This window comes from Watersipora subatra, chromosome 2, assembly GCF_963576615.1.
Source record: "Watersipora subatra chromosome 2, tzWatSuba1.1, whole genome shotgun sequence".
In the NCBI taxonomy this organism is placed as follows: domain Eukaryota; kingdom Metazoa; phylum Bryozoa; class Gymnolaemata; order Cheilostomatida; family Watersiporidae; genus Watersipora; species Watersipora subatra.
The window spans coordinates 68510632-68536110 of NC_088709.1; the positions used below are offsets into that span (position 1 = coordinate 68510632).

The 25479-nt window shown below is 34.7% G+C and overlaps 1 protein-coding gene across 1 annotated transcript in view; it reads right to left on the reverse strand.

The window, feature by feature from the left end:
• Positions 1-718: 718 nt before the first annotated feature.
• Positions 719-25479, reverse strand: part of LOC137388482 (gastrula zinc finger protein XlCGF57.1-like) — a 30002-nt gene continuing 5241 nt past the window's right edge. Inside the window, exons 2-6 of the mRNA XM_068074968.1 lie at positions 24754-24827; positions 20069-20269; positions 15696-15855; positions 15521-15613; positions 719-1722 (exon numbers count right to left, since the gene is read on the reverse strand). Of these exons, the coding sequence (XP_067931069.1) occupies positions 719-1722; positions 15521-15613; positions 15696-15855; positions 20069-20269; positions 24754-24827 (1532 nt within the window). The remainder of the gene's footprint in view (positions 1723-15520; positions 15614-15695; positions 15856-20068; positions 20270-24753; positions 24828-25479) is intronic.

Consider the following 25479-nt stretch of genomic DNA (forward strand, 5'->3'; position numbering starts at 1 on the left):
AAAAAAAAATTAATCGCTCTCTTTGAAACCTCAATGCCCATTGATCAAATGAGGAACCTCCACGAATGATAGAAAATGGTGAGTGTTGGATCCCAATATGAAAGAATATCTTGTCAGAAAGCATTACAATACACCTACAGGTCAAATAACAAAAGTGAATAGCTCAAAAATTCAAGCTATGCACCTCTATTATACACGACAGTGAGAATGAGTTTAGTGCAAGAATGACAACTAATTTAATCAGTAAGCTTAATCATTAGCTTTTTACATTCCATCAACCTAGGTGGTCTCCCATCCACTCAGTGTGCAGTATAAAAGTTGTGGTTATTGAACTGTGCATGCAGGCAAATTTATTAATGTTCAACAAATTGGAATCAAACTTAAGAAACAAAATATATCTCTAAACATTAAAAGATTGAGCTAGCAAATTAAATTTATAAATGTGAAAATTTGTGAGCTCAACAGCTTTAGGCACCCAAGATGTGCATAGGTAGAACATATCAGACATATAATTATCATGCAAAATATTAGTAGAAAAGTCCTGATAAATTATATAATCGATGAAAGAAGTATGAGAAAATATTTCACAGTGAATCATTATAAGTGTAATGAGCTGAGATATCAAGTCACTAAAATAAATATAAGCTACAAATTGACAGGCTAGCTCATGAACAGAAGAAAGCTACTTTTATACAAGAGTTTCAATAGTACTGCTATTTCACAAGCTGTTTAATGCTGGAGTTGTTTCAAGTTTCCCGCCTGTATGAGTTTTCATATGTCTCTGTAGATGAATACGCTGCACACACCTATAGTCACACTGAGTACATACATAGGGTTTCTCTCCTGTATGAGTTTTCATATGTGACTGTAGACTACCACTCTGCACACACCTATAGTCACACTGAGTACAAGCATAGGGCTTCTCCCCTGTATGAGTTTTCATATGTGACTGTAGACTACCACTCTGCACACACCTATAGTCACACTGAGTACATGCATAGGGTTTCTCCCCTGTATGAGTTTTCATATGTGTCTGTAGACTACCACTCTGCACACACCTATAGTCACACTGAGTACATGCATAGGGTTTCTCCCCTGTATGAGTTTTCATATGTCTCTGTAGATTACCACTCTGCACAGACCAATAGTCACACTGAGTACATGCATAGGGTTTCTCCCCTGTATGAGTTTTCATGTGCATCTGTAGACTACCACTATGTGCACACCTATAGTCACACTGAGTACATGCATAGGGTTTCTCCCCTGTATGAGTTTTCATATGTGTCTGTAGATTACTACTATGTGCACACCTATAGTCACACTGAGTACATGCATAGGGTTTCTCCCCTGTATGAGTTTTCATATGTGTCTGTAGACTACCACTCCGTGCAGACCTATAGTCACACTGAGTACATGCATAGGGTTTCTCCCCTGTATGAGTTTTCATATGTGTCTGTAGACTACCACTCTGCACACACCTATAGTCACACTGAGTACAAGCATAGGGTTTCTCCCCTGTATGAGTTTTCATATGTCTCTGTAGATTACCACTATGCACACACCTATAGTCACACTGAGTACATACATAGGGTTTTTCAGTACTGGATGCGTGAGACGTACAGGTTTTAGTCGATTGATGATTGAAGGTAGAGGTGAAGTCCCAATCTTTACATTTCAGAGTTGCCGGTATATCTCTTGCATACTTCATACAATCCAGAGAATCTGTAATAGTAGGACAATATTGAAAGAATATATTCTTGAAGAAAATCTGACCAATATTCAAATTGAATGAATAACCTTTTGAACAAAATTTGGAGAAGCAGAGTGAGACCCGATTTGGGTAGCAAGTTCAATGGAAAGTAATATAAGTTGCATTATAAAAATCTTCATACTATTTTCTAGCAAAATACAAAATATTTGCTTACAAAACTTGTGAATGCTACAGACACCTGTCATGTAATATAAAGCTATACATTATGAGCTCAACCAATCAAAAACCATGAAAACAAGGCCAGCTGAGTCACATGCATGATTACCGGTGAGTTAACTTAGGAAATTAAATTTAATTTTCCGAAATCATTATATTGCAACCTTATTCTCTCTTAAACCATAGTTACTTGATCGGCCGAAGTTAATGTAACGTTTCAAACAAAAACATCTGCACTTAAGTGTTTCATTAAATAGCCAGATTTAAAGAGATATTTTAACATTAAACATGAAATTACTTCAATGCTGCTGCATTGATCAATTTCCATTGAATTTTGTAATGGAGTCAATTTTTGCAAAGATAAACTGTCTACCAAAAACCTTTATACTGGAAGTTACATTACTGTACATTCAATGTTCCAATACCAACAATTTGACTTGCTATGCTAGCTAAGTTGAATATAAAATGTGAGAAGTCGTGTTTTACGCGTACATGTAAATGCTAAAGTGGTTCTGTACCTATAGGCTGAGTTCGTAACAATGTTTTGAAGCAAAAGGAACCGCATAATGGGCTACTATTATGAGTTGAAGGAAAGTGCTACAGAAAAAAACAAATGCAGCAGAAAATTTAAGAAACACAGCTTGGTATTATTGATCTAGAAAAACCTACAGCGACATTAGTGGCTCAGAAGCAGCAGAAAGAGTAGCCCTACTCCCTTTGATTGAATCAAAAAGTTTGCCACCCAATATATGTAAGAAACAGTCAAACATTAAGGCTTTTGAAATACAAAAAGAATTATTGACCTCATGTTTATTAAACCTTTCGCGGGCGAATTTTCAGAACTATATCAGACCCCCTGGGTAAATTAATTTTACGGAAAATCAGTTTCTTTTAAATGGTTTATACACTCTTTTGTATGTTAATGTGTGCATATATTTATGTATAAACATGCATAAGTATACATGTATATGTCCAGATGTATATATCTATAATATAAATGAATAAAAATGTATAATATAAAAACATTTATATATGTAGATCTACCAAGATAAATACAGTCAAACATGGATAACTCGAACTTCACGGGACCAAGCGAAAATGTTCGAATTATCAGAGCGTCCAAGTTATCAGAGCACTGTCACAAGTCCATGTATTTATTTATTTATTAGTAGATACATGTACATATACAAACTATAATATAAATAAAAAGCACAAATGGCTTGTTTCAAATTAAATGTTCTGCTTCTAATGTAAAGTTTAAAACGTTTTTATCAAAAAGTATAGATTTTTCTATCACTTGAGATTGGTTCGTTGTTTGAGGTGATGTTATTGCCAGGACGTTTTTTTAGATTGACATTGGCAAAACTTGATCGTTGTTGAAATGCTCAAAAGAAAAGACATTTTTTTCTTTTGAGCGTTTTACCCACGATCAATTTTGCTGATTTTTCTTGAAGTTTATGCAAAGATTACCTCACTTTACCTCACTTCGGAAGGGCAATCGTTAAGCGGGTGTTTGGTATAAATCAAATTTCACCAAACCTTTAGAAAAGTCGTTGACAAAAATATTTTGCCGATGGTGGTAATGACGACGCTTATGAACTACGAAAAGTTGAGGTTTACCTTTATGGCTTGAAATAAAGTGATTTTCTAAAGCGATAACAACCGTTTCGGTAGCCGGTGGGCAAAAAACAGTTCGAGTTAACAGTGCTGAGTTCGAGTTATCTATAGCAATTTATCATTACGTGGGAACGGACCAAAGAAACCGTTCGAATTAACCATGTGTTCGAGCTATCCGTGAGCGAGTTATCCATGTTTGACTGTATATATATTGTTTATCTTTTTATGATACAAGTGTTCACTTTAATAAGCACAATTTCTGCATAATATATCCAGAAGCATTCTCCTTCACAAAGGCCTACATCACAGTCTTTACACCATGTGCCTATTCTTGTCTTTTTGTACCAATCACACAGCATCTACTGGAGTAAATACTGGACCTGTCACTACTACAAACTGTTGAATGGTAGGAGATTTATCTCTGTTTATATTGGTAATATTCTTCCAGGCACTGGCATCACCCCACCCACCTCACCATCCTTACTGCTACCAGCTTTTTCATCAATATCACTTTCAGATGTAAAATAGTTACAATCACAATTTGAACCTGATTCATTGTCATCTCTTGCTACTAAATCTAAAAAGTCACAGTCAGCTGCGATTATTTTAGTAACTCCGGTACTAGTACTTGCTGTATTAGAATAATCACGGAGAGTTCTCTTAGAAGTAGTCATGACGAAAAACTAAAATAAAACTCTCTAAGCTTTCAGTAAATAACGGCTAAAACAGAATCAAAAAGAAGAAAAAATAATTAAAAATTATTTAGAATGTTTTTCTAATTTTTTTCGCAATTTTATTCGTTTATTACTGCTAAAAACGATCGCTTTGTAAAAATAGAAAATTTTTTTAGAGGCTAACCAAAGCCAATATATCGTAGCTTGCTATCGATCACAAAAGTAAACAAAAAACGGCATTTAGCTAACCAAAAGCCGCAACAGAAGAAGTATGTTTTTATGGCGACAAAAACGTCGCTCTGCCCATTTGAAGGAGTATCGCGGAGCGACAAAACTGTCACTTGGCCCACGAAAGGGTTAAGTCATGTAAAGGCTGCTGACATTATACATAGTAATGACACATGGAAATCCTTGACTATTATGCATCAGCAAACCAAAAGTGTTGCTACTCTGTAATATCATTTGAGATTGTTGGAAAATACAAAATACATAGACATTGTTTTAAAAGTTCTCATATTGCTGTACAAACTAGATAATTCAAACCGCATTTCAAATTCAGCGTTTCACGTGGGAAATTTGGTGAAAAGCACATAATCGAGAGCGAGTATTCATTTTTAGCGTTATAATCCCTTTACAAAACAAAGAAAAAATTATTTCCATGACAGGTTTGAGGTCATAAATAAATAGGAAGAAGACACCTGTATTATTAATATTGCCAAGGATAATGGTCGCAACCAATCAACAAATTGAAGTTATTAAAAATAAGAAATCCGTTGAAGCAAGCACAAGGAGGAGCTTACAACTGGAGTCGTTGAAGGAGTTGAAAGCAATACGCGGGATGTAAAAGAGACATAAAAACCTACATCGGCAGAAAAGTGTTTTGTTAATTTACTGATGTGAACTGGTACATGAAAACAATACTTTACAATGCATATCATTATCTATAATCTTTGTGTGGCCTTTTTTGTGTGCTGTATTCAATACATTTTATGTTTTATTTATTTCATTTTGATTTTTTTGTTTAACCATGTCTTTGCAGAAGGGCCTGTTTTACCACGTAAATATAAATCATCGTATGTATATAACTCACATATAACTAGCTACTTAATATAGTTGACGCATACATATTACTTACTAGAACTTGCTAAAACAATGCCTTTTAGGGTATAAATACGTACAAACTTCTTTATGTATGGCCACATTGATTTTTGTGCACATTTCATTCAAGACAAACTACTGTATAGAACCTTTTCTGAATCATTTTACAAATGCTAGCTAGCATGCAATTTTCTGCACTGCACCAGCATTTACAGTGCACGAGCAAGCGTCATCCTCAATAAGTGATAAACCGCACTAAGTTAGCTTATTTTCTTAGCGCTTTCTCTGTACCACCAGCAAAGCTGTGTCTTCCTGGCAACTTTTGCTTTTTACGACCCGAAAATAATAAACTAGATCAACAGCTCAAGTCAAGTTACTCCAAAGGTATGAGCGTACACTACTGTATAGTAAATAACATTTTATTTCTTGATGGCCATCATATGGTCAAGTGTACGAGGCTGCTTTTGAGAATTGCAACACACGGCTTTTCTCGTCAAGTTATGTTTAAAAAGCTTTTAACCAGACTCGCTAAAGGCTATAGTAAAAGCTGGGAAGCGAAAAGATTTTAGTGAAGAACTGTTAAAATTTAGTGAAATAGTTAAAAATACATACTAACACTCAGCTTTAATTAGCTTTGAATGTGTAAGCTAAACATATTTGAAGTGAATTAAAAACTTAAGTTGTACGTACGTCTTAATAGTAAGAACTACTTACCGTGCGTACTGCATTTTGTACACACATGATGTTGCATTTAACAGTTTGGCAGATCATAATCACTAGGTGCACTTATTACAATGCAGCTACTATAGGTAACTATAGTTACTAAAGTTAACATACTATTTTGTTACTAATTTTCAATATGTACAACATTTTAATAAAATTTTGAACGATTTTTACCATTGTTTGGCATTGTATAATTACAATGGTTTCTATACCCCTACATACGATTTTTTCACAATACGATGCAAACCTTGGAACAGATCAACATCGTATCTTGAGGGTGCACGGTATTTTATTATTTTATAAATAACTCACTATATGTCATAGCATTTCAATTTATGATGATTCCCTGAAGTTTGAAAATACTAGAATTGATGTCATGAAAATGTCACTGCCCTGTAAGCCGAGGATGAACTTTTAGGCTTGTAATTTGGTGCCAAATTTTCGACTTATATGCTGGAATTTACAGCAACAACTCAGTACTAAATTCAATTATGAATTGCATTGAATTTCTATAGCAAGTGTTATTTTAACCCTTTAGCGGGCAAAGCGACATTTTGTCGCTTCGCGATACTCCTTCAAATGAGCAGAGCGACGTTTTTGTCACCATAGAAACATATTTCTTTTATTGCGGCTTTTGGTTAGCTAAGTGCCGTTTTTTGTTTACTTTTTTTATTGATAGCAAACTACGATATATTGGCTTTGGTTAGCCTCTAAAAAAGATTTTATATTTGCACAAAGCGATCGTTTTTAGCAGTGATTTAATTTATATTCATGACGACTTCTAAGAGAACTCTCCGTGATTATTCTAATACAGCAAGTACTAGTACCGAAGTTACTAAAAGAATCACAGCTGACTGTGACTTTTTAGATTTAGTAGCCAGAGATGACAATGAATCAGGTTCAAATTGTGATTGTAATTGTTTTACATCTGGAGTCATATTGATGAAAAAGCTAGTAGCAGTAATGATGATGAGGTGGGTGGGGTGATGCCAGTGTCTGGAAGAATATTACCAATATCAAAAGAGATAAATCTCCTACCATTCATCAGTTTGTAGTAGTGACAGGTCCAGTATTTACTCCAGTAGATGCTATGTGATTGGTACAAAAAGACAAGAATAAGCACATGGTGTAAAGACTGTGATGTAGGCCTTTGTAAAAGGGATAGCTTCTGGATATATTATACAGAAATTGTGCTTATTTAAGTGTACACTTGTATCATAAAAAGATATACAATATATATATTTATCTTGGTAGACCTACATATATAAATATTTTTATGTTATACATTTTTATTCATTTATAATATATATATATACATATATATATATATGAGTATATGCTCCCTCACTTCGGTTTGGTTGAGCACTCTGAGAGGTGCGGCACTATTAGCCTTTGTGCAAAGCTCATCACTTTTGTGATTTGAGCACTCTGATGCCAGCACATTGACTTTCTTAAAGTCTGCGAGGCAACTTAGTTGTTTCGTGGCAGGAAGTCAACTCTCATGGGTAATGGGATTTGTGTCCCTTGCCTAAGCTCTGAGCTGCACTGATGAGGCTTCAATAGCCGAAACAGTATTGTCTGTAGCATGAGTATATGCTAACTCACTTCGGTTTGGTTGAGCACTCTGTGAGAGGTGCGGCACTATTAGCCTTTGTGCAAAGCTCATCACTTTTGTGATTTGAGCACTCTGATGCCAGCACATTGACTTTCTTAAAGTCTGCGAGGCCACTTAGTTGTTTCGTGGCAGGAAGTCAACTCTCATAGGTAATGGGATTTGTGTCCTTTGCCTAAGCTCTGAGCTGCACTGATGAGGCTTCAATAGCCGAAACAGTACTGTCTGTAGCATGTGTATATATATATATATATACATCTGGACATATACATGTATACATACTCATGTTTATACATAGATATATGCACACAATAAAATACAAAAGAGTGTATAATCCTTTGCAAAGAAATTGATTTTCCAGAAAATTAGTTCGCCCATGCAGGGGGGGTCTTATATAGTCCTGAAAATTTGCCTGCGAAAGGGTTAATTCAAGTCAATGAATCTTAATGGCTCAAATGAGACATTAACTAAGCCTAATACAGACATATAGTAGCAATAGATATAATTCATAGACTAATAAAGCATTACCAGATTGTCTTGAATGCCACTGCAAATGCCGGGTGAGAGAACATTTGTTGACAAATTTAGCTTGACATATATGACAAGTGTGAAATCCTGACTCCGTGCTCTCTGAACATCCTTTTGTGGCTAAAAAAGTTTGTTAATGTTTTATACAATATAATTCCAACCTCAGTTTTGATATTTAAAAATGGGAGGTTTCATCTTGCAAGAAAAAAGTGTTTAATGAATAAATTTGATACCCCATCTTTATATTATTATATATCGGTATATTACTCGGAAGCATTTGAGATTAGAAGTAATGTATGAGGAGAAGACTCTACTGATCATCTCCCAGAAAGAAAAATCTATCACTCACTAGTTAGTACAGGTAACAGCTGCAGAACATTCTCTTTAGATATGTGCTAATAAGAAATTTGGAAGCTGCTAACAAAATGTTTTGCCTGGAAACAATCAAGTTTTTATTGACGTCATGTTTATTTGTCAAAAATGACGTGAATGATAAGAAATATAGGAATTTATTTGCCCAAAAAAGCAAATGCTGACTTCATAGGGAACCACTTCTTAAAGCACATAAATTACATAGTTTTTTTATTATATATTTCAATACATCAGTCTTGGCTTCCGAATGAGCCTATATTCAATACACAAAGAATAATAGAACTATGAAAAACGGGGTGTCAAAAGTACGTCCTGCAAAAAATCACACTCGGTTCAGGTACTCAAAATGTGATGTCATAATTCTCATTTAGCCTTAGGTCGTCGATCCCTTTCGCTGCCCCCCTTTCGCTGCCCTGCCTTTCCCTTTGCTGTTTTTCTGTGACGATCGGTGCTGTTAAACCCGGAGAGCGTTAATAATAAACTAAGATTCTAGATAATCAACAATGCCCGCGATCGTGCTAACCAATACAATACAACCAATACAACGCCCAACCAATACAAACAAATGTTCTGGGTTAATTAATTATGCTTCAATAAATGTACTGGCGTTGATAAAGGTAATGAAATCACATTGATTAAATTATGACCTGTGGTTGCATGGCCTTAGCACTTTCTCGAGATCACGCAATGCTTGAGATTAATTAGTCTCAGTCTTCACCCTCAACATCACATTAAAAATAAAGAGCTAGTGCATAATATCATCGGGAAAATATAGTATGTATCTTGGAGTCTGAGGTACTTATCATAGAAATAATATGTACATGGAGAACTAATGACACTGATTCCTTTGTCATCTTCATTCGTTCTCTGGAGTTGTCCTACTTTCCCCTGCCACTAGCGTAAATATCGTCACTATAGTAGGTGATAAATAAGCAGTAAGAGCACACAACAACAAATATGAGAATTGTGACGTCACAATTTTCGAGACTATGCCAGTAAACCTTTTCGCAGTAGAGCTCTGGGAAAATCCTACAAACACCAACCAATGTCTGTCTCACCATGGCATACAATAGCTCATTCGAAAGCCAAGACGCTGATGCATTGAAATACACAATAAAAAAATTATGTAATTTATGTGCTTTAAAGAATAGAGAAATCATAATATTATTATGCTTTATTATTTATCTTGAGGTGTTGACTGATGTTCTAAAAAAAGAATCAAGTAAATTGACGAACCAGAAGCTGAGATATAGCCAGCGAAACTCAGGTCTACCAAAAGACATAAGTGTTTTGGTAATCATCATATTAGCATCCATATATGATCTATGAAATCGACTTGTGTGCCATTGGTCAATTAAGCCAACTAATGCGCTCTCCTATAACAATCACGGGGTTTTATTGGTTTTATCCCTGGAAGTATAGAACAATCAAATTGGGCCTAACAATCATTGCTCTGAGAATTCCGAACCAGTCCCTCTGACGTGTAGATTAGTTTTAGCATGAAATAATTACACGCATCTATTATTTCGCAACATTTTGCTATCTTGCTAGTTCAGCTCAATTTTGTTGTTCTCCCACTTAGCTTCCCTATTCAGACTCATCTTTAGCACTGTTCAGACTTTTTTAACTATAGCTAATAAATGGAATCCATCAAATCAATCATCAATTTCGGTTATCATTTGGAATTTTCTACAAATTATATTAGGTACATCATTTATTCTATACGCAGTTATATTATTATTTTGTATAATATGCATTATGATTATTATATTAATCATAAAAAATAATCATAGATAAGATAATAGATAAATAGAAAAATCAAATCAAAAGTAATCATTTTCTTTTCTTACAGCAAGAGCAGCACGGTCAAGTTATTTTTTTTTAAATTATGGCTGTAGTGAATTTACAGTTGGTTAATAGTGACGATAATCATGAAAATCAACTGAATGCTGCAGTAGGTACACAGTAGAAAGATGATGAATGAACAAAAATTCACATTCCCATTTCTTATTCTAAACAAACTCCAAATCGCGGATATCGCATAATATAGACTATACATGCGCCATTCGTTGAACAGATGATCTTCGGAGCCTATCCGTGGAGATCGAGTTAAAATTTGAAGCACAATAGTAAAAAATCTGCTCTTCTGTTTTGAAAAATCATGGCGAGGGGTTATGGGCAACTGCCTTTACCACACAATGTTTGCTTGATTTTCCGGAGAAACCATAGCTAGTCTGTAAATTCTTTACTATCGCGAGAAGCGTTTCACATCTCGTAGCCTAAAACAATCATTATACGTAATGGCGGTAAGGGTGCGCAACTCCGGCACATGTCCAATAAGTCGATTTCATACGTCACAATTCTCGGGATTTTCCAAGGGTTTTTCTTCTGATTCGTTATTAGGTAGACCTGTGTTTGGCTGGCTATATCTCAGCTTCTGGTGGGTCAATCCCTTTGATTTTCTTTTTAGAACATCAGTCAACACCTCAAAATAACTAATAAAGCATAATAATATTATGCTTTCTCTACCCTTTAAGTCTTCTTACATGTTGAAAGAAGCACAACAATGAATAATGCTTGTTTTTTGTAAACTTGGCCATCGATATAATCAACATTATCTTTAACTTATTCCCGTACTAAAACTTAGTGAGGTCTGGCATTGCATTGTGCGGCTATCGCAAGTTTTTTTGATTAGTGAAAACTTAATTAGTTGGCCTATCGTGTCTGCACAAACAATGCAGAATGACACTTATATCTCCTCCCTGGCAAATGCTAGTGTTAGCTGCTACTGTATGTATTTAATTTTACATTTTGACATTTTCTACCTTTGAGAATATTTTCAAACGGTAGTTAAAAAAACTTCTGATGAGTCTTTTGATGAATAGATTAGTGAGTGATTATTCATTTTCCAACTTATTGTAGCAGCGATAAGCCAAAACTTGTAACATCAGTAACTTGCTGTTGGCGGTACAAAAAACGAGTCAAAGCTCATCATCTAAAGTTTTTGAGTAAATTGAAGCTTCACAATATGCAAGCTGCTGCAATAATTCGGATTCTACGCGAAAGTGTTTAACGGTGTTTAACCGAATGAAGTACCTGGTGTCCAACAGCATGCTGCCTTCTACAGAGAATTAGAAAAACTAGAGCAGCTTTTATCAGCTCATATTTTGGAGGTTGACACGATTAACAACTACATTCATTTGTATGGCGCCTTACAGTGCCTCGCGTTGCGTGTTCGCAACTCGAGTTGTACAACTCGAGTTGCAAACTCGGCACAGTATAATTCGCCATTAGCTCTATTTTTACAGTACATACATACATACATGTACATAGTTTAATTTCTATTAGCTAACGGGTGCCTATTGATGTACCATTCTTAATATAACCAGATCTACGGTTATGCTACCGTAATACCAATATATTGCACCTTACTTTTAAAAAGTCGCGTTGCGTGTTCACAACTCGAGTTGTGAACGCGCAACGCGAGGCACTGCAAGGCGCCATACATTTGAGAGTTCAGCAGAGGAGGTGATATATCTTTAGTGACTAAAAAAAAACTTACACAAGATTAGAACTTTACAAACTCTGGCTGTTTATTATAGCATTAAATATTACTGGCTCACAAACCCTATTCAAAGGCCTACATCGTGCTTGGTAGGCATTAGTTGTTCCAAAGCACTCAATCAAAGTTTTGTCCCTAGGATCTTCGGCATTCTATCAAATACTCGACTAATTTGAGGGATCAATGAGGCATCTATCTTACAAAAGATTATGATTGCATGGGAAATATTAGAATTATCTTATGGTCGATTTTTTGGCCATGACATAAACATTTATGGAATTGGCAGTTCTGGCATCCGCTGATGCAGTTTTGTTAAGATTATTAATTTGATATTAAAGTCATTATATAGACTTTATGGTTTAAAAGATATGACTTCTATGCGCTATTGTCAAATATTAGATTTTACTGAATACATTGTAATGTTCCAGTATAAAGATATTTGAGTAACAAAAGAGTCATTGATGGTTATTTCATTGGTAAAATAATGAATAAACACTAGAAATTCCACTGTCATACAGCCCACGACGAAAGTGATATTGGAAAAAAGAAAGACAAGGGATGGTTGAGAAATGCAATATTAGCAGTCAAATGGCACTGCAGTGCAATAGGATAACTGCAATGGTAGCTGTAATGTATACTGGGTGTGGGTGTTATTATGTACAACAAATAGCAATAATGAAAGGAAAAAATTATATGTTTATATCTCGCCCTCTGCAATAGGAGAAATGCATTATTGGCCAATTTTAGAAGAAAGATGCACTGATATTTTTAGAATAACCAATATTATAGATATAGTAATAATAGAAAACCAACGAAAAATTTTGTTTACATTTCAAAACGTCATAGCTAACAATATCAAGAAGTGATATATAGATTTTTAGAAAATCTATTTCAAAAAGTATTTGGTCATGACAAACAGCAATAATAAAAGGAAAAGATTATATGTTTATATCCCTCCCCCTGCAATAGGAGAAATGCAATATTGGCCAATATTATAAGTAGAATGCAGCGATATTATTAGAATAACCAATATTAGTAATATAGTAATACAGTAATAATAGAAAACCAACGAAAATTTTTGTTTACATTTAAAAACGTCATAGCTAACAATATCAAAAAGTATCAAAAAGAATATCACAAACTTAGTAATAGTAATAATAGAAAACCAATGCACAATTTTGTTTACATTTCAAAACGTCATAGCTAACAATATCAAAAAGTATCAAGAAGAATATCCAAACTTATAATTAAATATCGTAATCTCATAGGAATCGTTAGAAAAAAAAACATCGTCATTTTCTTTACTTACACTGCGTTGGACATCAGTTAGAATACCAAAGTACTCAAATGTGTCTAAATTGTCAGATACTTTGAAATCGGCAAAAATGAAACCATTTCAGTACTGCTACGTTAATTACAGAAACCTTCGACAATGCTATAGACTGGTGAAATGTGCACGATTTCGTTTTTGGGAAATGTGCATGACTTAATCGTTCTATTCCCTGTCACTCAGCGTTTCAATTTCGGGTCCTAACTTTGAAGAAAGTGAGGCTTAACAAGTTTTACTAACGATTTTCGTCCAAATAAATCTGTCTATTTGTTTATAATCCGATCAGATGGGTAAGTTTTAAGATAATGCCGACGATTTACAAAGACTTGGTAACATATTTAAATAGGTTTGTATGTGTTTTGTATCGTTATCATACATTAACGACTCTACAAAACAATGGTTAAATTTGTTGATGAAATTTTGATACAAGGGTTCGTCTCATTGTTGAATAATTTTCGTAAGTTGTGTGCACATGCATTTATCATAAAAACTCCCAAACTTCGCATCAGCTCGTTTGGTCGTGGGATAATACAAAGTTATAATTTGTTGAAAAGCTGGTTTAACGTCCTAACCTTTTCGTAAATTATCACTATTAAACGAATTTGATGCCAAACTTGACCCCTATGAAAGACTACGTATCTGCAAACACTAACATGCGCATTTAAATTCAGTGATGGATATGGCAAGACACTTGAAGAAATTACAAAAAAGTGCACTCAAATAGACTTCATAAACATTGGGCATCATTGTCTCACACTATTATTTTACAGCTGTAGCTAATCTAGTTTGTGCTGAACATGAATAAAAAGAGTACAAAAACTTTGGCTGCCCAGAATGTTTATTTATTAGGTTTAGATCCGGCGACACACAGCGATGAAATGTGCAGTTTGAGGCAGCAATGCGGTGTTGACAGATAATTGTGCAAAGGTCCTGTTAGTGGATGTCGGAAACGAAAGCATCTGTAATTGACTGAAATAGCTGACTATTTCGATTTCGACATAACGTTGTCGATTTGCATTGCTAACTAATCATTTTCAAGAATGACTCGAATGGTGATGACAAAACGGCTCCACGCAACTATTTGTATGCAGACGAAGCTATTCTCTCTTGCAACATATGTGAAAAATATCGGTATAAATTTGAACTGTATATGACAAACTTCAGATAACTTTTTTGATGATTGAATACTTTTAAATCCTTCTTTTTTCATTTTATATTGATGTTATGAACATCAAGTAGTTTTGTACTTGGCTGGTTTTATCATGAATGGTATCATTTTATTTACAGCAAAATAGAAAAATTCAAATAGCTGTACAAATGCTATCACTATTACATATATTTGGTTAATCATGTTACATCCTTCATATCCCCAAAATATTTCAATAAGGGTACTGGAAAATCACAACAAAACAAGTGAGGGTAATTATCATTGGTCAATCTACTGGTCATCAAAATGCAACATTCAGCTGTGCCTGTGCAAGCATCTCTAGTATACAGTTTAATGCGTTGTTGCGCCTATTGTGATCAGCTGCATTTTTTGATAAAATTTTCAGAATTACTTAATTAATTTTATGACTTTTAATACATTTGGAGGAAGTTTTGGGAAATTCTTGAAAACGAGCTAGTTGGCTTACATTTTAGGGAAACCTGTGTTTATTTATTTCACAGTTTTGTTGGCAATTCTCAAAAATTTTGTGAAGCTAATATAAAAATACTATTAAATCTCCCATGATCGCCTTTAAGTAAATTGAAAGTCCATTCAGAAGCGGACGTTTACCAAAGGTAAAAAGCTACAGCTAGCAATTATGTTCCGTTGACAGGCTTTATGAGTGAAGTTGTAACATGATTTCCAACCTTAATAGTTATTTTATGATGTGGATAGTTGAAACTGACTACAGCGGTTTGGAGATTTTTTCGTCCTCAATCAAAATGCACTGACACACAAAGGCCAACCCCAAACACCAATTAATTTCCGGTGCTGTAAGATAGGTAACAAAAAAATTCAAACAATGCAGCGGTAAACACATACATACAATGCGTTTGTGTAGCATTTGTGAAGTGTTTGTACACAACCTACCAACTGGAGGAGTTGAGAGGACAGCATATTCATCTTTGTTAATTCCAAGATCTGTGGCATAGTCATCTCCATACCATACAAGTAACTCATTCCCTATAATATTAAATGATATACATGAAGGCATAGGAAAAGGGTGTCTACAATACAAATATCACTCAATTTGTAATTTGCTTACCATGAGAAATATCAAATAACGCTTTGTAGTAAATCTTTCCTTTATGCTGAAATGCTTCAAGATTCTGCTCTTGTCGGAATCTAGCACAGTTGACATAACGTAACCAGTTAGCTCTTTCAATATCTTTTCCATCAATGTAATGAGGCACTTGACCAGTTACCTTAACACCGAGCAAACATTACAATTACCAAAGATAGAAGCTGTGTAGTTTTTAGGAGTACTTAATGAGCACCTGATTAATGCAGGAGTTGCACACGGCTAGGCAATGTTCCTGGTGCCATCGTCCAACAGACTATAAATGGTACAAGCAGCAAACGCTAAACTGCAAATATGATTATGAGCAGTGATTCAAGATGATCTCGTAAAAGACGCTGCCTTTCATGGCACACTAGCTAATTCCCCTTCAGAAATAACCACGCATAGGAGTAGAGTGCTTTAGTATATGTTTTCATATAAATGGCACAGTTGCAGCCAAAGGGTACTCTGCCATCTCGAAAAAAGTTCCAGCTTTTTATAAGATTAGCCTAAGACAACAGCAAGTTTTACATAAGTCAGCATTACAATTATCAGCGATGAACACCCAATAAATGCAGGAGTTGCACATGGCTACACAATGTTCCTGATGCCATCCGTACAACAGGCTATAAATTGTATCAGCAGCAAGTGCCAAACTCCAAAGGTGGTTATAAGTAATGATTCAGGATGACCTTACATATAATTCTAATAGATTAAATAATAAAATATCAGTATTTTTTATCATTTGCAATTGATTTTAACTTTGAGGTTAAAACGCTTAGAAGAGAAATATGCCAAATGACATTGCTAATTGTTATGATAGTTGACAGCGGTTAATGCTTTTAAGTTGCAGCGTCTTTGCAACTGTAAACTTCTATAATCGTCCTTTAGCTTGAGCTGAATATTTTAATCTGAATCAAGTTTGGTCAATTTTTATCTTGACACATCCTGGCAGTCAGGCAATCTCAAACATCAAAAACAATCGTTCATGATAGCAAAATTCCTATCTTTTAACACCTCGGCAGTCCGACAATCTCAAACATCAAAAACAATGGCAAACGATAGAAAAATATTGATACTTTCTGATAAAATCTACTATATATATGTTGTAAGTTCATCTTTAAATAAGGAATAATTAGCATGAACAATACCTAAGTGACAGGCAGTTTTTACACCAACTGAAAATGACTTTGCAGTTATACAGGGCATGGCTTATGATAACATCGTGTACATGAGCAAAATATATAGGTTGCGATGGTGACAGAAATTAACGACATAACATGAACACACATTAGCATGAACAATACTTAAATGACAGGCAGCTTTTACACCAACTGAAAATGACTTTGCAGTTATAAAATACATGGCTTATGATCACATTAAAATATGTAGGTTGAGATGGTGACAGAAATGAACGACATAACTGAAGATAACTTAGACTAAGTGAGGTGGAGATAACTCAGCTTACCCTAGGACACTTATGTATTCGCGGCATCTAACTGTCGCGTTTTCGCGGTGTAACCCTTTCGCGAAAATTTAATGAGCGAAACTAAACTATCATAACGAACGAGCGAAAACGCCGAAGTTAAATAGCTTTTCACTGAGTGATATCCACAATAAAATCGTAATATTAGAAATGCAGGCAACTTTCGTCTGTGGTTAGGATAAATGGGAAATTTCTGGTAAACTCATTATAGCTAATACACCAACTGAGCAGCATGGCAAAGCAATATCAGGTTAGTCACCGAATTTGTAACTGGTGAGAATGAAAGTCTGGTAGGTGAAGTCGTAAAATTGAAGAATAATTATTGCAGTGATGAATTTTATTACCATCCAAAAACAATATCAACCCTCATCAGGTCCAACCACATTATCTCTTTCACTGCCAATCATGTACAAATTCGTTACCGGCCTAGTGCCTGCCATTTTACCGAAATTGCCGATATTGCTTCATGATATGTATGCAGTATTTTTTAAGTTCTGCTTTAATTATCTGTATAATCACGAAAATCTAAACTGGCTATTATGCCATCAACAACTAATTACCTGTTTTATGACTCGCGCGGGGTAGTTAATGAACTCACAGAAAAATGTTCGTTTTTAGATTAGAAATTCTCAAACAAAAGTTTAAAATTGCTTCGTTGTTTTAGGCTGATTTTATAGAGAAATCTTCGGACAACACAGTCAATTTCATAAAACACTTAAAGACCGTGGGTTATGTGGTCAACAAATAATAAAATCAGGTTACCAGACAATTGCTGAGAAAGTCAGAAAATGCGTTTATGTCAGTGACCCCTAGAAAACGCATAAATGCGTTTATGGCAACGTAAGGGTTATACAGTTTTGGTTGTGAAGTTGGTTGTTACCTATCTATTTTCTTCTTCTTGGGATTAGAGTGTGAAAGTCACGGCAGGAGGGACCTAGACGTCATTGATAGTCTAAGAAACAAATGGCAGCAAGTGATCAAATTGAATTGTCGATCTCACCCACACATTTCAACCTGTGGTTTACAAATACGAACTATTCCCAAATTGAATTTTTTTCTTATTAGTGAACTGGACCTTAGGAATGTAATGTTTTTTCCACTGCATTTATTTTCACACCAATAAATTTTCGCACTCATCAGAGCCACGAAATTAAGTTGCAGCGAAATTTTACTCTGTGTGCTACTCACGAAACTAAATACTAGCGAAATATAAGTGTCCTAGGGTATTCATTTTAATATTTTGTACATTTTTGTTTAATCTTTACTCACCACTTCACATTCACCTCTTGGGTTGATTGTAAGTCAAGGTCTCAATGTAGGCTACTACGAATCAATTTTTAACAAATTGGTAAATTAATTTTTCTTTTAATTTCAGCATGTTTTAAAATTAGGGAACTTACCATGTTTTTCCACTATCATGAAAATGCAGTACAGTAGAAACTCTACGTACAAAAGTCAACGCATATGAAATTTTCAAAAGTTCATGTTACAAGACATTCTTTTGTAGAATTCTTTGTTGGGCTCAGTTTAAAAATGGCGCATCTGAGCTGCTCTGCTATTGGCTGATACCTAGCAACTTCCTGCCATCACCCTGGCATACAATGGCTTTCACTAGTCTTCAATTGCTAGAAAAATGTAGCTCCAGCCTTTAATTGAACGCCACCTCTATGTGACCGCCACCGTAAAAGAAGGGTTAGAAAATAGAGCGCCAACTTATCTGAATTGCACATAAAACTTTTCTCATGATATGAAGGTTGAAAGTTAGAATGATGATATTTGTTCTATGTCAAATAAAAATAATTTTCTGTGCAAAAACTTTTTTTATTACGCGGACAACGTCGGGCATTCATCTAGTATATTTCTATACAAAAGAAATATTTAAATACAAATATTTTATACATATATAATATTTATATGATGATAAAATAACGCAAATGTATGCCACATCAGGCGGTGCAAAAAATTTCTCAATTATTTTACAAAATTAAATTACATTTTAATGCCTAACTTAGTTGTAACTATTGCTTGTCAATTTAATTAGCAATGCGACCACTGGCGGAAACTTATTTGACAATTTAATGCATAAGGGATTTGGAGTGAAAATTAGTTGCTTAATTTATGTAACATTAACTGCAATTATTGTAGAATCTCTAATCAAACGCCACTTCTATTTAAATGCCACCTCTATTTGACTGCCACTAAGGAAGAAGGGTGGAAAAATAGAGCGCCATAGCATTTAATTAGAGGTTTGACAGCATTTTCAAAGTAAATTTGATAATTCAATAGATAATTTAGTTTCTATAGAAATTGATTAATTCAATTAGTTGGTAGGTGAAAACTGGAGTAAGGAAAGCCATTTTTGTATTTACAATTCCAACACTTCAGCTGTATGTTTCTATTCTTTGCTTTTGTAATTAAAGTGTAATATTGCAATTGCAATATTTACTCGAAACTTTTTGAGATAACGCTGTTAGTGCAATTGCTGCACTGTGCTCTTGCTTGAGCTAATAAGTACCTTGTGCGCCTAAGTGAAGCAGGAAGTTTGAGGAAAGGCATCCACAAATAGCATTGAAATGAATATTGCCACCAATCACTATGTTTTTATATTTGTTGACTGTTTAGCAGTAGTACCTGGGTTTTTACACAGACATAAAACACAATTTCTCTAGAAACCTAAACCAGAACATTATTGCAGATAACTGGTTGCATATATTATTCAAGTCCATTACCATTCTTTCTGTCAGGTAGGTTAGTCACTTGGGCAAGTAGCTGAAAGTAGCACCATACAATGATTTCGAACCAGATTGTTTGTTACATTACACAGCGTCGTATGCCATGTTTTAAAAATAAAGGAGTGCTCAGAAATACCAACCAGCCATCCATAGCCAGACACCTCATCCTTCTTAATATCCGTACACATTTGCTGCACGCCTTCATACGGACCAAACCGAGAGAACTTGGGTATTTTTATATCAGTCCACACTCCTTTACCAGCACCTTTAATTTTGGAGTCGGACAATGAGAGTCCTTGAGGGAGTGTCTTTTTAGCTCTGTCTGGCTCACCAACACTAACCTTAACAAAAAGAATGAACAGTGCTGTGTTAGGTCACACAAATCAAGCCTAGTTAACCCACTTGAAACTTTTTATTAGTTATCAGGTTATTAGCTTCAGCAAACTTTGATTATTCTTTAGTAGAAATGATTGGAGGAACGTCTCAAAAATTCTTAGTTTGGACTAAATTTATCCAGTGTAGATCAGGTTCCAGATTTAAACTAATTAACATTCAGCTTTCAAATGTCTCAGATTTTAACAACTTTGGATAAATTTAACCACTTTAACCATAAAACTTTAGATTTTTACATCTCGCACATGGACCAAAAATCTGCTTTTAACCAGACCCGCACAACGCCTTGAATTTCTTTAGTTTACAATTGTGAAAATAAAAAACAAAATTTTTTTGGGTTGTTCTGTTTTTCCATTTCACACAATATTTCATAGGATACGCTACTGTACTCTCCATCAGATTTTTTTCAAACAAGTGTAGGCTAGTCTTTCATAATTAAAGTTTTATGTTAAAATTGGTAAAACTAAAACTCACAAAATGTTTCAAAAATCTTACAATATTGTACTAAAATAAAACAGAGTCTATTTTTACACTTGAATTTACCATTTACAGTCTATGAGACTTGGAGTAAATGAGGCAGGGGTAAGAGTTACTACAGAGACAGCGGCACAATAAATTTCCCAACCTAGTCTAGACTGTTAATAGCATTTGTGAGACAATCATTACATTTTAAATATTTCCTGTACTCTTAACGCATATGCGTACAGTTTATGGTATAAAACACTAAAAATATTCTTTAAAAGGGTTGTTTTCTAGACTTGGAACTGCTTAAAATCATTCACATTAATTATAATGAAAAAAATATTTTGCATTTCGAACAAATCGATTTTTAAGCAACTTTCTGAAATCAATTACGGTTAAAACTGAAGTTTGAATTAATCAGTTTTAATTAAAATTTTAGGCTGCAATTTTATTGTGGCACCAGAATAATTTAATGTAAATACATAACTGCTGACAGTCACTCCATGTTGTATTGGACTATAGAATTAATTACTTCATTAAGGTATTAATGAACTCAATAGCACTTTATTACATTAATTTTACAGATAAGTTTTTATGATGCAATATTTCAAAATGCAACATTATGGAGTGTTTGTAAAAACAAATTGTTTATTAGCGCCGTTCAATGCAAATCATAATGGAATCAAAAATAAAAAAACTAATAATCACTGTGTCTAATACTAAATTTAAATCTAAATCTAAACTAATAGTCATTGTGTTTTGAATATTTATAATTAACTTCAAATATATAAGAATATATATATAGCACCAGTTGAAGTTAATAAGAAATGCATTAGTTGAGAATAAAATGTGAATGCGAAGAATCCATTCACACCATTTACAGATAACCACTAGCATATACCTCAAAGGCATATTAGAGTTTTTAAAGCAGCTTGCTGTGTACATGTGAAATTTGATGAAAACACCGTGAACCAAATAGCATACCGCAAATACAGTCATACTTCAACTTACGAGCTTAATGCGTTCCGAGACTGAGCACGGATGTCAATTTACTCGCATGTTGGTGCAATTTATTTATATATAGAACAATTAGATATATATTTATTGGTTTCCATACTCTGAAAAATGCAAATAAAACACTCAAAACAAGATATTGTAACATAAAGAACATGTTGATTATTGTCCTAACTTACCACTTGCTTTCAAAAAGCAACAAATAAAAAATAATGCAAGGAAATGTGTTAAATTAAAATGTAAAATTAAATACATACAACAGCAGCTAACGCTAGCATTTGCCAGAGAGAGATATATAAGTTATCCATCATTACAACAGTTGACTTTGATAAATTTGGATTTTATCAAGATCTTAAAAGACAAACTTAGACGCAAATCTAAAAGCAAACTTTCATTTTCAACTTAATTTCTTCGGCGTTCATAGTTTGAAGTTTCTCGCTGGTTAGCTAATCTTTCCTTTGTTTCGCTTTCATGACTAGCCGGCCGTTGTAAGATGAACCTTATCTAAGGACGTTCGCCTTTGTCGCCCTTTCAACATGTTGCGATGAGGACGAACACAGGTGTCGTCACAAAGGTTTAATGCACGACCACTAGCCAACTTGTCCGAATGTCTATTTTTATAGTTTTGATAGATAGCACCGGCCTTTTCAAATAGCGTCGTTTCAGTTACGCTGTCACCGACCAATTGTTTATCTTTTATCCAATGCCTGAGCGGTCTCTCCATCAGCGGTGGTGAAGATTGCTGAGCCGTTTAGAAACTACGGTTAGTCATTTTGCGAACTAAATGCCCTGAATATAATCCTTCTGTTTGATAATTGTGGATGTATTTCTGTCATATTGCTGAGCTAGCTCAATCATGCATACACATTTCGCATATTTTTCAATAATTTTCCGTTTAATATCAATTGTTATCATTTGCTTTTTCTTTGCATTATTTTTCATTTTACTGGCAAACCTTCGGTCTACGCACAGTACTTTTAATTCACATACCTCTGCACTGAAAAGCGCGCACAAAAACATGGTACCAAAGTATAACCTGTGCAGTTGAAAAATGCAGATTGATCCTGTTGTCATAAAACACCTCCGGCATACTTGGCAACTGACTCACGTGCTCCTATCTTAAACATGGCTCGTATGTTAGTGCTAAAACTTGCTTAAAAGCTGGCTCGTATCTCAAGTTTCTCATACGTTGGAGCACTCGTAAGTTGAAGTACCCTAGGACACTTATGTATTCGCGACATCTAACTTTCGCGTTTTCGCGGTGTCATCCTCTCGCGAAAGTTTCATGTGCGAAACTAAACTATCATAACAAGCTAGCGAAAAAGCAAAACTAAATAGCTTTGTTCGTTGGTACAGTAGAATGGAATTTTATAACGACATTTATTTTAACGTTTTTAACGACCACCATAGCATCGTTAAAATATAAACCAACAAAATAATTTGACTGCCAAAATTTTATTACGTTATTATTTTGCAATTAATTATGATTATTTTCCCATTAAGAATGATTTATAATGATAGGAATTTGATGTCAATGCACATGCATTAGTAGCGCTATCCGTTTGCTGGGGACATCAATCAATGCAGCGAGCACCGTGTTGAAAGAAAATAAGACACACTGACACTCGCAGTACTACACAAGCAGCATGGCTCTGAAAAGGTTTGGATTCACCACTGACACCTCTTCAATAACTTGTCATTTTTTGAGATTTGCTTTGTTTTAAGTGATGTGACTGCCAAGATGTTTTTAAATTAAAATAGGGAAAACATGACCGCAGTTAAAACGCTCAGAAAAAATACATCTTTTTCTTTTGAGCGTTTTAACCAAGATCAATTTTGCGGATTTTATTTTAAGTTCATTCGGAGGCTTTTACGCTTTAGATGGGACATGGCCAAGCGGGTGTTTGATAAAACTTAATCTTCTGCAAACCTTTATAAAAGTCGTTAACAAAAATATTTTGCCTCTGATGATGATAATAATGATGCCTAAGAACTACTAGAAGTTGATGTTTGTCTCTATGGCTTGGAATGAAGTGATATTCTACAGCGATAAAAACTGCGTCCATGGCCGTTGGGCAAATAACTTTTCGAATAAATGATGTTGAGGTCGAGTTATCTGAAGGAATTTATCATCGCGTTGAAACTGACCAAACAAATCCGCTTGAGTTGACCTTGCGTTTGAGATGAAATGTTACATTTTATCTGAGGGCGAGTTATCCGGGTTGGACTGTACTTACCGTAAAAAAATTCCCAAAAAGATGGGGCGGCTCAGCCGGCCAGTGAAAACGGGTCTGTTGATAGTCCAAGAAACAAATGGCAGCAAGCGATCAAATTGCATTATCGACCTTGCCCACACCATTCTACCTGCAGTTCACAATTACAAACTAGTCGCAAATTTAATTTTTTTTCGGGGAACTTAACCTGAGGAATCTAATTATGTTTGTTCCACTGCATTTATTTTCACATCACTATATTTTCGCACTCATCAGAGCTGCGAAATTAAGTTGCTTCGAAATTTTACTCTGTGAACTACTCACGAAACTAAATACTAGCGAAATATAAGTGTCCTAGGGTATTACTGTAATCCATTAGCAAGTGCAAGTATTTACTTTATAGCCAGACTGAACATTATAAATTAGCGTCATAATGTCTCTCGAATCGTTTGAAAACTACTATTCATTAACACTGAACAAACGAAATTCATTAAATACTCAAATCAAAAATAGAAGATATGACAAGTCTCAAATCAAGCAAAAATCTAAAAGGTAATATTTTTCAAATTATATAACATAATTGCTCAGTTGATGATATAGCAATCTTCTGTCGGGCAAACTATTTCATTTGCCTAACGTTTCACTATATATTGCTTGATATGCATCAAACATAAGAAACTAAAGATTCCCTCAGGATCTGCACTTTCGACTACACCCATGCAACGTACATAAATAGCTAATACCTGAGTATCTTGGATAGGCAGAAGAGGGTGTAAAATGCAATCACCAATGGTCTCTAGTTGACAATCCTCACAGTCTAAAATATAAAAAATGTTAAGAGTTAAAAGAAAATGTGGAGCAAGCTTATGAAAACTTTAGCACTTGAGCTGCGTAATTCCAAGCAAAACACTTCCACATTTAAATGACCATTTTGAGTAGACAGTAAAAGAGTACTAACTATGGAAGTATCATGGAGTAAATCACAAGTCTCAGCATACGAATGTTACCAGGTCTTAGCACATGAATGACATAATTGATAAGTGCATACTGTGTTAGACAGTAATTGATTTGTTATTAACTAGTGTTACACGCTACAAATTTTTGAGCTTCAAAGTTGTGGTTTTGATCGGAGAAATGAGGAGGATGTATTTACATGATACTCAGGAATGGTCGCACAACTCCCAATCGTTCGTAGCTGACAAGTTTACATGCTATGATTAAGTTGCCACACAACTCCGTGTTTTCTATATTAGCCTGTTGCGCTTTTAGCTACAGCAGGGCATATTTTATATCGCGGCTGCCACTATTAAATTGCCTCTAAGGTCAAATGTCAAAATGTATGAAAAACTTTTCTTTCAAATTCGGAATTAATATTTTCATTTTGGAGATAATTAAAAAATCATTTAAAACATGTGCATTGAAAACCGATCTGCGTAGGGATGCTGTAGGACGTCACTAATGAAGACGAT